General features: G+C 39.9%; 2 protein-coding genes across 2 annotated transcripts in view; one reads left to right on the top strand and one right to left on the bottom strand.

The window, feature by feature from the left end:
• The window catches only part of MED12L (mediator complex subunit 12L), a 393,990-nt gene that overhangs the window by 271,158 nt on the left and 107,606 nt on the right, over nt 1–15,226 (top strand). The gene's annotated exons all lie outside the window — the stretch shown is intronic.
• P2RY13 (purinergic receptor P2Y13) lies at nt 8,837–12,425 on the bottom strand. The gene is made up of 2 exons (XM_069104776.1): nt 12,325–12,425; nt 8,837–11,782 (listed from the first exon to the last, which is right to left on the bottom strand). Exon 2 carries the CDS (start codon nt 11,765–11,767, stop codon nt 10,757–10,759), a length of 1,011 nt encoding a protein of 336 aa, XP_068960877.1. The 5' UTR covers nt 11,768–11,782; nt 12,325–12,425; the 3' UTR covers nt 8,837–10,756.

Here is a 15,226-nt window from a genome sequence, read left to right on the forward strand (position 1 = left end):
TTGATTAAACTGAGCAAAATTATGCTTTGTGTAGCATAAAACTTTGTTAGCTTTCATTGCCACTGAAGCCAAGCAATGAAAAAGTTAATCTAAGAAAGCCTTAATGTATTAATCTGGTCTCTCTAGTTGTCAAGTTGAAGCTTGTTAAAGCCGATCTTCCCCAACGTTATTAAAGAAAAAAAAAAAAGACAGCAGTGCACGTTGAGTCACGAAAGAATCGCACAGCTTTGATGAAAAGAACAGCTCCAAGCCAGCCTATAACTTTATTATTATTGAAAGAGAGAACCTCCTTTTTTTTTTGCCCTGTTGATGTTAGAGTAGTTCTTCCAAGTCATAAGAACCCTGACGATTTCATTTTAATAATTATCTGGCTGCACAGTACTGTTAAATGCAGGGAAGCTTTTAAAAAGAGTCAGGATTGGCCATTCATCACCAACTCCAAATTTATTTTTAATATTTGTCAGCCTCCTGGACAATGGGTTGTGCTACTGAAATTTCTAAATTTCTTTGAATACGTTCTATTGTAATTTGATTTTGTCGTGCTGAATTTAGTCTCTGGTGAGTACAGAATTGAGTTCAGCTTAATAACCACTTATTAAGTGCCTAGTGTATGCACTGATCAAGTTGGGAAGGTGTTGAGGGGGCAAAGACAAAATGGTGCCATTCCCTAGGACTTTCACTGGGGGTAAGGGAGAGAGCTATAACACATTTAAAGATGAAGAGTAGAAGGGAGTTTGATAGGGGAGAACACTACCTGTTGATGAGTGTTCAGGGATGGTTTTATGGAAGATCTGATTTCAGAGCAGAGCCTTAAGGGGAGATAAAGATTATGAGAGGCAGGAACCTGCTTGAATGAATGAATGAGAGAAGGAATGTTGAGTCCCAGGAACAGCCCATAGCCAGTCTGGCAGGAACGTCATGTGATGTGAGGTTGGAGCTGGATAGTGAAGGGTCCAGAATTATAAGCAGCCAGAAGTTTGCCAAGTAGAGTTGCCAAGACAGGGGCTGGTGGCCCTGGGGAGTATTCCATTCTGGGTTCGACACAGCAGTCATAGTTTAAAATCTTGCTTTTGGACCTGCTCCTTTTAAAGTACAAAGATGTCTCCCTTATTAACATAGGTGGAGATTCTGAGGTTCTTGGTGTTTCTGTTCTTGTTAAGAAGAAGTATATTAGAGAAATAGTAGTACTTATGAGCTGGGTGACCTTGGGCAAGTTGATTTACCTCTAGGTTCCCTATCAGTGAAGAAGGAAGGTGGCCTGACTCCAAGATCTGATATGGAAGTGTGATTGGGGGGGGGGGGGGGGGTGAGGGTGGTTATGGGTTCATGGTGCAGAATACATGGCAAATGTGTGCATTTATTTAGCTTGACTGTGTTTATTTGTTAAAGTATTGTGGCTTAAAAAAATCCATATCTTTTAAAAATCAGAAGAATCTATTTCCTTAAAGAGAAAATGAAACTTTGTATTAATAGGAAGTGGGGGAAAAAAAACACAAAACTTTCCCCAGTATGTTGACTCACTACCACAGGCTTGAAGAGGAGCATAGACCTAACTGTGCCGTAACAGGAGAGGACTGTTCGTTTAATCTACATAGACCTCAGGCATGTTACTACAAGAAAGGCGAGGCTTTTTAAGACAGGGTAATGATATTGGCTTAGAGATGGATGGGGTCTTATAGGTCCGCTAGTCCAATTCCCACATTTTGGGGAAATGTAGCCTCCAAGAGATGGCCCACACAGGTGGCCAGTCAGGATTTAAACCCAGGTCCCTTTGTCTGCAAAGGCAGCACACTTTCCGCTCTACCTCCCTGCCTTTCAGTAATTATTTAGAACGTGTCTGGGTCATCTCTTTCTTCTGTCATTTTTCTCCATGCGTAAAGCCACTGGAGAAATGCCCAATACCCACTTTCTGAACCTTTTGCTATGTTTAATTGATTCAATTCTTTTAATTATCCTGGCTATTGTGAGACAATATTGGGCCACTTAGTTTATTGGTATCTTAGTAAGGAATGTGAGGCTACCAGTGACTGCCTTGGCTCTGATGATATGGTGATACCCAGCCCCTTCAAGATTGCTGGTCTCTGTGGATCAGTCTGCTTGCTGGTGATGTTTAGGAAGATGAAATGGACATCATGAGGGCTAATTAACAAACATTCAGTATACTAGAGAGTACTCTGAAGATGAAAATGTTTTCCATATGCTACTCTTATTAAATCGGAAGGTCTGATTATATCATTGTATGTTTTTTAATAACTGTATTTCAGTTTCTATTATGAGCCCATGCATTTTATTCTATATATCTAAAAGTCTTTTTTTTTCCCCCGAAAAGGGGTCTATATGCTTTATCAGACTACCAAAGGGATCCATGAAAAAGGTTAAGGGCCTAGAGTTTAACCAATTAGAACTAAAGACTGCCAATAAAATGTGGCCATTCTTTTGTATTGACTCCTCCCTCTTCCAACCCTCCCCATACTTAGAATGCATTCCCTCATTACTCTTGCCTCTTGAATCTTTCAGAGTGCTCCTTAAGCACCAACTTCTTGGTGAGACCTTCTGTGATCCCCTTCTTCTCGGATAATAGTTATACTTGCTCTCCAGTCCATGCACAGCTATGGTATATACTTTGACCTTCTTTTCTCCCATTATAGAATGTAAATGTTAATTCTATGGGGGCTAGAATTATTTCAATTCTGTGAACAGTACTAGGCATATAGTTGGTGCTTAATAAATGTTTGTTGATTTATTGATACACAGGCCTAGGTTGGTGTAGCAGAAAGAGTGCTTGACTTTGAATCAGGAGAGATCTGGGTTTCAATCTCACCATAGACTTTTAACTAGCTTTGTAACGATTGGCAAGCTTATGCAGCTCATCCAAACCTCAGTTTCCTTAATTGGATGCAACCTCTAGTCCCTAACCACAGCCCTGTATGTAGAGCAATATATTCCAGAGGGAAAGTGTGCTATATAAATGTCAGATATCCAAGCAAATAATTTTATAATTAGTGAGACAGTACTTTAAAAAATAAATTTGTAATGGTATAGCCTCTTTCCTTCTCCTGCACCGTGTTGAGATTCTCTTAGAAAATGCTTCTAATGCTTGGTTTACTTAGTTATTTATAATCATAGAGAGATCTTTTTTTGGGTGTTATTTTGTGCCTGCAAATCGAACTCTCTAAATAAAGGTGGTGATCTTGTAGCTACCTCTTTTGTTTGAGTTTCATTCTAGGCGTGGTAAGAGTTCATAGAGCGCATGAAAAAGATTTTGTTTTCCCAAACCAGTTTGAAATAACTCAGGCTGAAAATAACTTCGGCTTCTCCTTCTCCATTCTCTCTTCTTCCCCTCTGTATTTTTCTTGCCCTCTTATTAATTTTGTTCTCTTTTCAGCTTTCGTTCTTTCTGGATCTCCCTATTAATATGATGGAAGCCTTCTTAAAAAAAAAAAAAGCACACATTGTCTTCTATAAAAGGTTGACGCACTCCTTTTCTGACAAGAGTTAAGCTCAGTTACTCTAGGGTTACACCCAACCATGTAATTTTTATTTTACTATTATGCCTATGAAATATAGAGCATGTTTGCAAGTTACTAAGTGGTACCAAAGCCAGCAAGTTTAGTTTCTGTTCTTAAGATCCTGTATAAAACTTACTTTACAAGGTATTTAATACTGAATCTACAGCCTTTTTTTTTTCCATGTTGGTAGTATGGCCCAGACTTCTTTTTTTACAGGAAGGTAAAAGGAATTTATTATGCTCTCTGAAGTAAAGATCTATTTGCTTAGAGCTAGAGCTGAACTGACCAGAGCCATCCCATCCCACTTTTTAAAAATGTTTATTTTTTTGTTTGGTTTGGTTGGTTTGGTGTGCTTTAGTTTTGTTTTTATCTTGCCTAGGCTGGATATACAATGACCACTCATGGTCCTAACCTAACTACTGCTCAGCACATAAACTCTAACTTATTCCATTTATGAATTAGTCCAATTCATCCCCTCCTTAGGCAGTCTGGTAACTTGCCCTTTCCAGAAGCTCACCATATTGGTTCCAGGCTTAGTGTGGACACCTCATGGGCTTTACCCTTACTGCTCTCAAACTTAAGTGATCTACCAGCTTGAGTTTCCCCACTATTAGGGAATACAGATGTGCCCCACCATGCCTGGCCATTCATGTTGTTGTTGTTCAGTCATTTCAATCATGGTCAACTCTTTGTGATCCCCATTTTGAAGTTTTCTTGGCAAAGATACTGGAGCAGTATCCAGCTCCTTTTACATATGAGGAAAAAAATAGGATTGAGTGACTTGCCCAGGATCACACAACTAGTTAATGTCTGAGGATAGTTTTGAAATTAGGAAGATGACTCTCCTTGATTCTAAGCCCAGCACTCTCCCCTTTGTGTCACCTATCTGCCCAGAATAAGGAAGACCTAAATTCAAATCCAACCTCAATCCCTTACTAGACAACCCAGAGCGTGTCTCTGGGCAATCACACAACATCTCCAAGCCTCAGGTTCCTTATCTGTGAAATGGAACATATATCTCCCAAGGTTGCTTCAGAGATCAAATATGAGAATGAAATAAAAGAACACAAAAGCTCTTTACAAATCTTAAATTTCTGTAGAAATGTTAGCATCGTAATCATCTTCATTTCTGAACCTGGGGAATGTAACAAGAAAGATTACACAGCATTTATGTTCTAGGATCCTAAGCATGGATGTATCAAAACTTTCATTTGAAGAACTGCTGCCTAAACTGTACCTATAGTCTTCCTCTTTTCTGGTTTCATTGCGTGAGAAATTGTTTGTGTTTCAACTGATATAAGCATTAATTTTAGTTCAGATATTCATTGAGGAACTGGGTCTATTGTATTCACTTAAAGCCAAGAATTTCCCGTAATTCCACAAGACAGGGCATAGTCAATCATTTGGACCCTAAACATCTGTGGATGCCTTGAGCATGTGTCTGGGACCTGAGGGTATGATGCTTGATTGAGTACAAGTGTAATTCTAAACCTCTCAGTAGAATATTAGAAAAGACAAACTTGGAAAAAAAAAAAATCACAACCCTGTGTTTGGGTCTGATGCTCTCATCAGAGCTTTATAAATGATTTAGACTGCAGTTGAGCTCAATTCTCTGGTTGGCATTCAGCAAATACTTCTTAAAAGAAGAGAAAGCTTCAAACATGAAATATATGTTAAAATAAATATGTTTGTTTACCTGTCAAGTCCTTGATGAATATGTTACAATTGACTAAGTTCAGCAAGCTAGTAAGTATGACAGAGCCTTCTATAATACATTCTTATTAATTTAAAAAAATTAAATTTTATTGAAATTTTTTGTTTTTACATAGCCTAAAATTCCCCTTATATCTATTCTCCTTCTTTTGAAGAAATAGACAACACCCCACTCCCATACACATTGCTTTTCAGAGGGATGTGTGTGTGGACAAGATACCCATACTGATATTGTGAGATTTTTTTTTCGATCAATTGATCAGTGTTAACTGATTTTTTTCTCCTTTTCTTTATCTCTTAAAAAAAAATTGCCCATTAAGGTTTCCCTAAAATTCATTATGTACCATGGAATGCTTCCTTTATTTCTAAACTAGATGAAGCCTCCCCCCCCCCCAAATACAAGTTTTCTCTGTGGATGCTTTGTTCTTCACACTTTTAACAGTTTCCCAAGAACCTTGAGAGTTGAATTTCGCAGAGCACACCCCTTATGCTCAGAACAACTGATTTTGGTGGTTTTTTCCATTGTAGTAATTTTCCTGTTGCTGTTCTAGGTACAGAGAGGATGGGTGAGGTTTCTCTTTATGCTACTTAAGGACAACACCTGTTTTTTAGGAGTTTTTTTTTTCTTCTTCTCGAAGTCATTTCAGGAGCAGGGGACAATATGTTGTTTTACAGATGGGCAGCCCAAAACCAGTGTTGGCTGACTGAAAAACTCAAAAAAATGAAAAACAAAAACCATACACGATTTGGGGAAGTTGTCTGAGTTTGCAGTGTTGTGGGTACATGGTTGGGGAAATGGTACAATTCATAAAAATGATCAGCATGCTATGTTTAGATGTACTCTGCTAAGTGGGGACACAAAGATAGAGACAAAATCAGCTCTGCCCTCATGGTACTTACATTCTCTTAGGCAATACAAGAAAAAGTAATTTGAGGAGAGAGAGAACCTTTGTTAGTCTGGTGAAGCCAGACTCCTCAGAATCACATTTTTCAGCGCATAAAATTAACTACTACATAGAATTACAATGGAAACAAATTATTATTGAATGCAGTTATCAAAATAGAAATAAAGTTCTCAGATTCCAGATTAAGAACTTCTAAATCAGGAACAAATTTCTGGAGGAAATGGTACCTGGACAGACCCTCCCAGGAAGCCGTGGATTGCAAGAGGTGAATTCCAGGCAGCCCATACAAATCCCAGGGGCTTGAGATAGAATGCTTAGTTGAGGAAATAATAAATAGATCAGTTTGGCTGGAGTGTTGAATGTATGAAACATAGCCATCTAAAATAAATCTGGAAAGTTTAGGAGGAGCCTGAGTTCAGAGAACTTGAAATATTGAATATTTTAATATCATTAAATTTATTTAATTAAATATTATTAAACTTAATATTTTAATATTGTTACTAAATTTAATATTTTAACATTGTTACTAAATTTAATATTTTCATTTATGAGTTTGTATTTTCTCCTAGAGACAGGAAGGAACTAACAAAGGTGATTGATCCCTAATTTTAAGTCCACTGTTAAGCTCACTATAAGCTTCTTTATAGTAACCTTTTCCCTTTTTGATATTTTTATTTATCTTTATAAATATTTACCAATTATATTCCATGACATTAAATCATCTTCTAGGTATCCTTAAGTGTAACATGCAGCTATCTATTCAGTGCCTACTATGTGCCCAGGGGATACAAAGAATGTCAGGAGACCAACCCTGCTTTCAAGGAGCACACGATCTAATCAGGGAGAGGAGACCCACAAGCAAACAGCTCTGCACAAAAAGAAATATACAAGATAAATGGGAGATAATCTCAGGGAAGGCTCTGACATTAAAGAAGGACTCCTTAGGTCATGAAGTATCTTCCCAGATTGTAACTTAACAAGGCATCTCGCCAAGTATTCACGACTCCATTTCCATAATTTATCTTTTGACTGTTCGTCTTCTGTCTATAGTATTTGAACTATTTTTCCCCCTAATTTAATTAAAAAATACTCTGATGTCAATTTGATTTTAAGCGTGATTGAACCTGTGTGAAGTGGAAGCTTCTACACATTTATACGAATATTAATTTTCTCCCTCTCTAAAGTTGCACAGGGGGAACTTAGTTCTGCACATAGGTAAAGAGAGAAATAGTGAGAACTCAGTTCAGCACAATAAATGAGGTGGAAGCCGATGAGATAATAATGTTGCCTCACACCAGGTAGCTCATTTATTTGGACAAGTGTGGTTCAGATTTAATTATTTATGGTAATATTTGAAGCATACCACTAAATGTGTAATCCACTTGGGAAATAAAGGGAATGTAAGCTTCATAATGTCATACCTCATCCCAGTTATCTTGTTTGAATTGCTGTGGGCAGCTAGACCAGCACCCTTTCTGTGGGCTTGGGACAGAGAACAGGTAAAAATAAAGAAGGCTGGGGCACGCTCTCAGGGAGAAGTTTAGTGATTTCAGTTTCTAACTTTATTAATTGATATAATGGAATTGGGACATTTATTTAATGATATCATCCGCAGATCTCCAATAGGGGCGTTTTTTAATCGTGCTGCCCACAAGACCATTCAGTAGATGACCTCAGCACAATACTTATGTATTAAAAGAAATTCAAGATAATTACAGTAATCAATCAATCAAAAAAATTAAGTGACTCCTGTATGCCATGCATAGAGCAGCTAGGTGGTGCCATAGTGCATGCTGGAGTTGAAATGTGATCCCAGACACTTGCTAGCTGTGTGACCCTGGGCAAGTCACTTAACCCTGTTTTTCTCATCTGTAAAATGAGCTGGAGAAGGAAACAACAAATCACTCCAGTATCTTTGCCAAGAAAATCCCAAATAGGGTCACGAAGAGCCAGACATAACTAAAACAATTCAACAGCAATAACATGTGCTTCATATTATTATTACAATAATTATAGTTAATTATTGCATAACACCTTAAGATTTGCAATGTATTGCAGCAACATTTTATTTGATTCTTAGCCACGATCCTGTGAGGCATGCCATGTCATACCCATTTTGTGGATGGGGATATTGAAGCTTGGAACCATGAAGCAGCTTGCCTGGAATGACTGGTTATAGCAGCAGGTTTTGGAATTAAGGCCTCTCCTGACTCCAAGACCAGGGTTCACTTCATTAAACCACACTGCTGTGTGCAGCTCCTTTGCTCTCTGTCTCCTTCCCAGCTAAACAGTGTTAGACTCCCCCAGACTAGTAAAACTTGTGTCTAAGGCAAGAGCAGATATCACAATGACAGTTTATTTTAGATTGCACTTTTTTACACCATAAGACAAAGGCAATTTTCCCACAATTCTTGAAATTATTTTTAGTACCTGGTTGGTTAACATTATTGCCTCAGACTGTAACTGTTTTCACAGTTACAAAGACAATACAATAGCACCATGTTAACAGTTATCACAGGCCATTGGTTTTGCTGTTGGATTCTCCAGAATATTTTACTAGTGAAAAGAAAGTTTCCTCGTGCTTCTGGATTGTGTGTGTGTGTGTGTGTGTGTGTGTGTGTGTGTGATGGGAGGAAGGAGGGGAGAGGGAAAGAGAGATTTCCTAGTTTACTTATAATTTCCTTCCCTACAGACACTAATCCATTCCAGTACAATTCAACCATTGTTTATTAAGCACATACTATATACACATTATTACATTAGGTTCTGGAGATACAAAGAAGAAAATTGAAAGACCTTAAGGAGTTTACAGTCTCTGGGGGAGAAGGGCTGCAAAGGATACATGAAAAGACCTGGAGTCAGGAAGACTTATCTTCTTGAGTTCAAATCTAGCCTCAGACTCTTACTAGCTGGGTGACCCTGAGTAAAGTCACTTAACCCTGTTTGCCTCAGTTTCCCAATGACCTGGAGAAGGAAATGGCAAACCACTCCAAGTATCTTTGCCAAGAAAACCCCAAATGAGATGGCAAAGAATTGAAAAGGGCTGAACAGTAATAACAGCAACTTGTATGGTCATTTGGAGAAGGAAAGAATGCTAACAATTGGGTTGTGGGGGTGGAGGGAAAGGTCAGGAATGGCTTCCCATAGGAGATAAAATCTGAACTGAGCTCTGTAGTGAGCTAGGAATCCTAAGAAGAAGTTAGGTTAAGTAATCCATTTGAGATTTGGAAATTGGGAAGAGAATACCTGATAAACTTCTTTCTTCCTCTTGATGCCTAAGTCATTATCAAGAAGTCAGGCTCTTCTAACCAAGCCCATTTGGGTTGTCTGCTGTTTTAAAAGCAAACAGACAGTAAACCCCCAAGAGTCAGCTTGGAGTAGCGGAAAGACCTCTGAATCTTTAATCAAAGCACCTGAGTCAAGTACTGAATCTTTTCCCCCTTACTGACTATGTAACCTTGGATAAAGTTCCTTAACCTCACTGTGCCTCAGTTCCCTTCTCTATATAATGACAGGGTTGCACCCAATGATCTCTAAAGTTCTATATGAATCTACCATTCCATGATCCCATTTTGTGGATTACAAAAATAATAAAGGATTTGGTCTCTTCTCCACTGAAATTTCATTTCCATTCACAAATAGTACTGAAGATTGGCGATAGAAAGATGACAAAGCAACTATTCTTGCCCTCGAGGAGTTTACAGTCTAATAGCAGGAAAGCAGCATGTGCACAGATACATATATATATGTATGTATGTATATATAATATATAGGCTGGACTGTATGATCATAGGTCCAGAGAGACAGGGGGCCTCAGAATGCCAGTGCCAGCTCCCCTATTTTATAGATGAAGTAACCTAGACCCAAGTGGTTAAGTGATTTGCCCAAGGCCTCACAGGTAGTGTGTGTCACCAGAGGGATTGGGGGAAGAGACTCTTAACAACTAGAGAAATTGGGGCAGATAGTCAGTTATGGGAACAGCGTGTATGTTTGTTAAACAACTGGAATAGGAAGCTTTTAGAGAAGTAATTATACCACTGGACTCAGACATACACAGGGGGATGTAGAACTCACCATAGATAACAAATAAAGTCATTTGCCTGGAACGTATGGATTCATCAGAAGTGCCACCAGGGAGAAGTAGAACACCAAGGGAATTCCAAAGTTTTAGAGAGAACATGATGACCATTCTAGGGGGTATATATCCCAACAAACTAGATCTTCCCCCAATACTTTACAGCTTTTGTTTTATCTTAAGTTGAAAGTAACCTTTAGTGGTCAGATATTCTCTTAAGAGAACTAGGTCTTTTCATATAAATCCACCCTTTCTCAGATGGAGTAACTTTTTTTCCCCCTCCCAGGTCCAATGAGCGATTCCTTTCATTTTAATCAACCCTTTCTTTGTATGTAGCATTCAGAAGTTAAAGTTAACTGTATCCTTTCTGTGCAACATGCATGAAAATCAAGTAATAGCAGAACACTGTATTTCCAGTCATATCATCCCCCTCTCCCTGCCCCAACACTTTGTTTTAACCCTTAAATTCTATTTCCCCAATCAGAGTAGGCAAAACCACCATGGTACATTTCTTCCAAGCCCACACGTTTAATGGGAGTTTCTCACAAGTCCTGTCAACTTAAGGTTATGTTATCAGTTTGACTGGTATGATTTTCTTGGCTCATCTTTTTCATTTTCCTCATACAGGGCAGCCTTTCTGTGAATTTCCTACATAAGAATATGTAGATCAGGGGGTCCATGCAGATGTTGGTAGTGGCCAAGAAGAGAGTGGCTTCCTTAGCCAGGAACAGCTGATTCTGAACAGCACAGTTGGTCTCGCTATTGTTGGTCTGGCTCTGAGTGTAGGGGACCCTTGCAAAATGAAAAGGGGCAAAGCATACAAAAAATACGGCCACGACAATGAATACTTTGCCTTCTAGATTTTTGTTGCTTTTGGCATCTTTACTTTTTGATTTTCTGAAAGACTCATATACCTTCTTGGCAATCACCGCATAAAACAGAAGCATTAGAGAAAAAACAGTCCAGAAGATAAATTGGCACACATAATTGACTACTTTGTGCCATGTAAGGCCCCAGGGCCCCTTGAGGGAAGCACACTTTTTTACAGATTGCGGCGTGGCTTCCTTGTTAGATAAGATCATATTCGGCAAGGACAGGAAGAACAAGGAAAGCCAGACCAGTATAGACAGGACTTGGGCAAAACTGGGCTTCTGCACACAGAATTTTCCAAATGGCCGGACAATCTTGAGGAAGCGGTCAAAAGCTATGAGTCCAAGTAAGATGATGCCAATGTACATGGTCTCGTAAAAGATCACTGCTGAGAAACGACAAACAAAAGCTCGGATTTGCCAGGGTCCAAGGTTTGCATCCGAGAGAATTTTGAAAGGGAGAGTCAGAGTCATTATCAAATCTGCCACCAGGGTATTTTTAAGGTAGACTATGAAAGTAGATGAGCTGGGAATCCTAAAGAAAACCCATAAAGCCAGGCTGTTCAGTAACATCCCAGCAAAGAACACAGTGGTGTACAGGGCTGGGAAGATCAGATGAGTAATCCGGTTGTCTCTGGGGCAACGGTCAGTGTAGTTGAGGGATCCATTGGTGAGTTGAAGGAATGTGGCATTCATGGTTCCCTGTGTCAGCTTTGAAAACAGCAACAAAATGGAAGAGAAGTTAGTAATTTCGAAAGTCACATGTCCACTACAGACTGACTGCCCTTTGCTGAGTGTTTACTGCCTTGCAGTTGAAAGATCCATTAAAATGGAGCTGTTGACCTCATGCACCTTCACCTTTAAAACACAAGTTCTTTCTAGGAAAAGAAAATCTTGTTACCTAGTCAGGCAACAAATATATCTAAATTAATAGAACAGACTGTTTAGTTCTTCTAGGATTCATATCTAAATTGTACTTTTTTAACTCCTTCCCACATTTATAAGTGTTGGATGTCAGTGTGTTCCATTTATAAAGAATAGTTCTCCATACTATCCCAAATACCCTGATGAAGAGATAGCAGTCCATGCAGGTTCCTCTAACAGAACAACATTTATACCTCCAATCTCTGTGCGTTCATGCCACTCTGTGGATTGTAGAATGTTAATTTTACAACATTTTTACATAAAGCGTATTATATACTTTATAAACATCTCCATAATTGCAAAAGAAGTTTTTAAAAAAAAGTAATCACCTTTTCTTGAAAGAATGTTGTTTGGCTATGTATTATCAGAAGGCAGCAGCTGTTTCTTCAGGGAGAGGAATGAAGTGTGCAATGAAATTACTTAGTCTGCTTTCTTATATTGCGTTTCCTTCCTCATTTTGTACCCATGTGTGGCCTTGTCACTGGGTCTTTTTAGTTCTTTTTTTAAACAAACAAAATTTTGGATTATTTAAAGAAGAATTATGCACATATCCCATGTGATCCCAATATCCCAAGAAATCACTAATTTTGAAGTCATTTTTCCGTCATGGAATCATTTCTTAGCAATAGTTTGCTCATCTCTCTGACTCTTGGGTGAAGGGCACAGTAGAGAAAGCACTGGGCCTGGAATTAAGGTCCAGCCTCAAACACTTACTTAACCCTGTTTGCCTCAGTTTCCTCATTTGTAAAATGAGCTTGAGAAGGAAATGGCAAGCCACTCCAGTATCTTTTCCAGGAATCTCAGATGGGGTCATGAGGAATTGGACAGGACTAAAATGATTCAACAACAACAAACTCACATATTTGGGACCACCAAAGGAGAGGATCTGAACAGTCATTGAAATGTAGCATCATGAGCCTAAGTTCTTTGTGAACTCTCCCAGTCTCATCTTAATTCTTATATGATTTCTTCATTCCTTCATTCATGACCAATTCTGTACATGAACACAGATGGAGGAAATAATGTATCTCTCTGACTGGGCCCACTACAAATTTATGGTATTTAATCTCAAGTGAACCTTCTCTACACCAAGGCAGTTGTGTCATTCCTCCCTAACTGATTCACTGTCTGAATTTTCATGGCATCTGTTCTCTCCCCAGCCCCCCCATCACATCCCCTACCACCTCACTTTCTCAGCTGAGGACTTCACCGCTTACTTAAACAGCAGTAAAAACAACTGGGACCACTGGTCGATAGCTCCTGCTTCCCCCTCTCCCCCATCTCATTCATTCACCCATATTCATATCATTCATACATATTCCCCCATGTGTTCCTCCTTCATCTGGATCACAGATGAAGAGGTGTCCCTTCTTTTTGTCAAAGCTGACCTCTCTGCATGCACCCTTGATTCCATTGTGACCATTTGGGGTTTTCTTGGCGAAGATATTTTACCTTTTCCTTCTCCAGCTCATTTTATAGATGAGGAAACTGAGGCAAACAGGGTGAAGTGACTTGTCCGGGGTCACACAGCTAGTAGATGTCTGGGCCAGATTTGTCTTCCTGCCTCCAGGCCCGGCCCTCTATTCACTGTGCCGCCTAGCCGCCCTAGACTCTTGAGCAGATGGCTCCTCACCATCCTCTCCCTTCTTTATCTTCAACCTTTCCCTTTCTCCTGGCTATTTTTCTGCAGCCAACCAACTTGCCTGCATCTCCCCTATCTATCCCTCAGAAAACTTTCACTGGATCCCACTCTCCCTGCCAGCTATGACTGTGTATGGCTCTTCTGCTTATAGAGGCTAAATTCTTTAAAGCCATCTACACACTTCCTCTTCATGCTCTCATTCTCTTCTGAATCATTTTTAGTAGGATGCTGACTTCATCATTCAGCTTAAATGACTCTCTCAATGATCTCTCAGTGGCCAAATCTAAAGCCCTCTGCTCATCCTTCTTGACCCCTCTTCAGCATTTAACAATCTCAATCCCCTTCTCATCCTGGATTCTCTCTCCTATCTAGGCCTTCACAGTTCTGTTCTCTCCTGGTTCCCCTCCTATCTGTCGGATCTGTCCTTTCTGTCTCCTTTGCCAGCTCATCATCTGTCATGCCTGCTAACCAAGGGCATCCCAAAAGGACTCTGTCCTAGGCCCTTTTGGCCCTGTGCTATCTTATCAGCTTCTATGGGTTCAGTTACCATCTCCATTCAGGGGATTCTGAGATCTATATACCTTGCCTTGTCCTCCCTACAGTCACATATCTCTAAATGCCTTTCAGACATCTCAGACTGGATGTTCCATAGGCATCTCAAACTCAGCTTCACCAAAATATGTCTCATTACCTCAGAACTTTCCCTCGTGATTGTGGACGGCACCACCATCTCCCCAGCCACTCCCTGCCCAGACTCATATCTTAGGTCTCATCCTTGACTCCTCACTATTACTCACATCACATATCCAATTTGTAGTCAAGTCCTGTTGTTTCTACCCTGATCATTCAGGCCACACAGACTTTGTAATGTCTCTTGTATATGGCACCTCTGTCCACTCTTGTACCTGTCACCTGGGTGCAGACCCTTTGGTTCCAATAGCATTGTAACTGATCCTCAAACTCACCTAGCCTTGTTTCAGTACTGTTTTTAACTCCCTGCCTTATCTCTGCCCACGCCAATGACCATATCACCACCCTGTTCCGCAAACTCTATTGGTCACATGATAAAATATAAAATCCCCTGGCATTCAGGGGGGTTTTCCATTTTCCATTTCCAATCTTCCTATACTTTATGCTCCTTTTTGATCCTCTACACTCACTTTCTTGCTCCATCTCCCACCTCCATTATTCTGCCTTGGCTGTCACTCATGCTTAGAAATCTTCTGCCCTCTCAACTCTGCTCCTTAAATTCCATGGCCCGGTTTCAAGACTCCATTCTAATCCTACTCTCTGTGGTAGTCTTTCTCAGCTCCAATTGCTAATGCCTTCCCATTCAGGTTACCTTCCATCTACCCTGACCTGAACTGATTTGTGCACATGGAGTTTCCTCACCTCAATCAAATGCAAACTCCCTTCTTGGTGTCCCAAGTGCAGACCATCTCCAGTTGTCCTGATCTATATCTGGCTGCTGGACCCAGATGGCTCTGGAGGAGAAAATGGGGCTGGTGGCTTTGTACAGCCCTGCCTCACATACATTCAGTTCACTTGCATGTCAAGGCACCACCTCCCTGATATCATGGTCCTCTTAG

Source organism: Petaurus breviceps, unplaced genomic scaffold (genome assembly GCF_028583685.1).
Source record: "Petaurus breviceps papuanus isolate PSGF00001 unplaced genomic scaffold, PetGlider_PUasm1.0 688, whole genome shotgun sequence".
Classification (NCBI taxonomy): domain Eukaryota; kingdom Metazoa; phylum Chordata; class Mammalia; order Diprotodontia; family Petauridae; genus Petaurus; species Petaurus breviceps.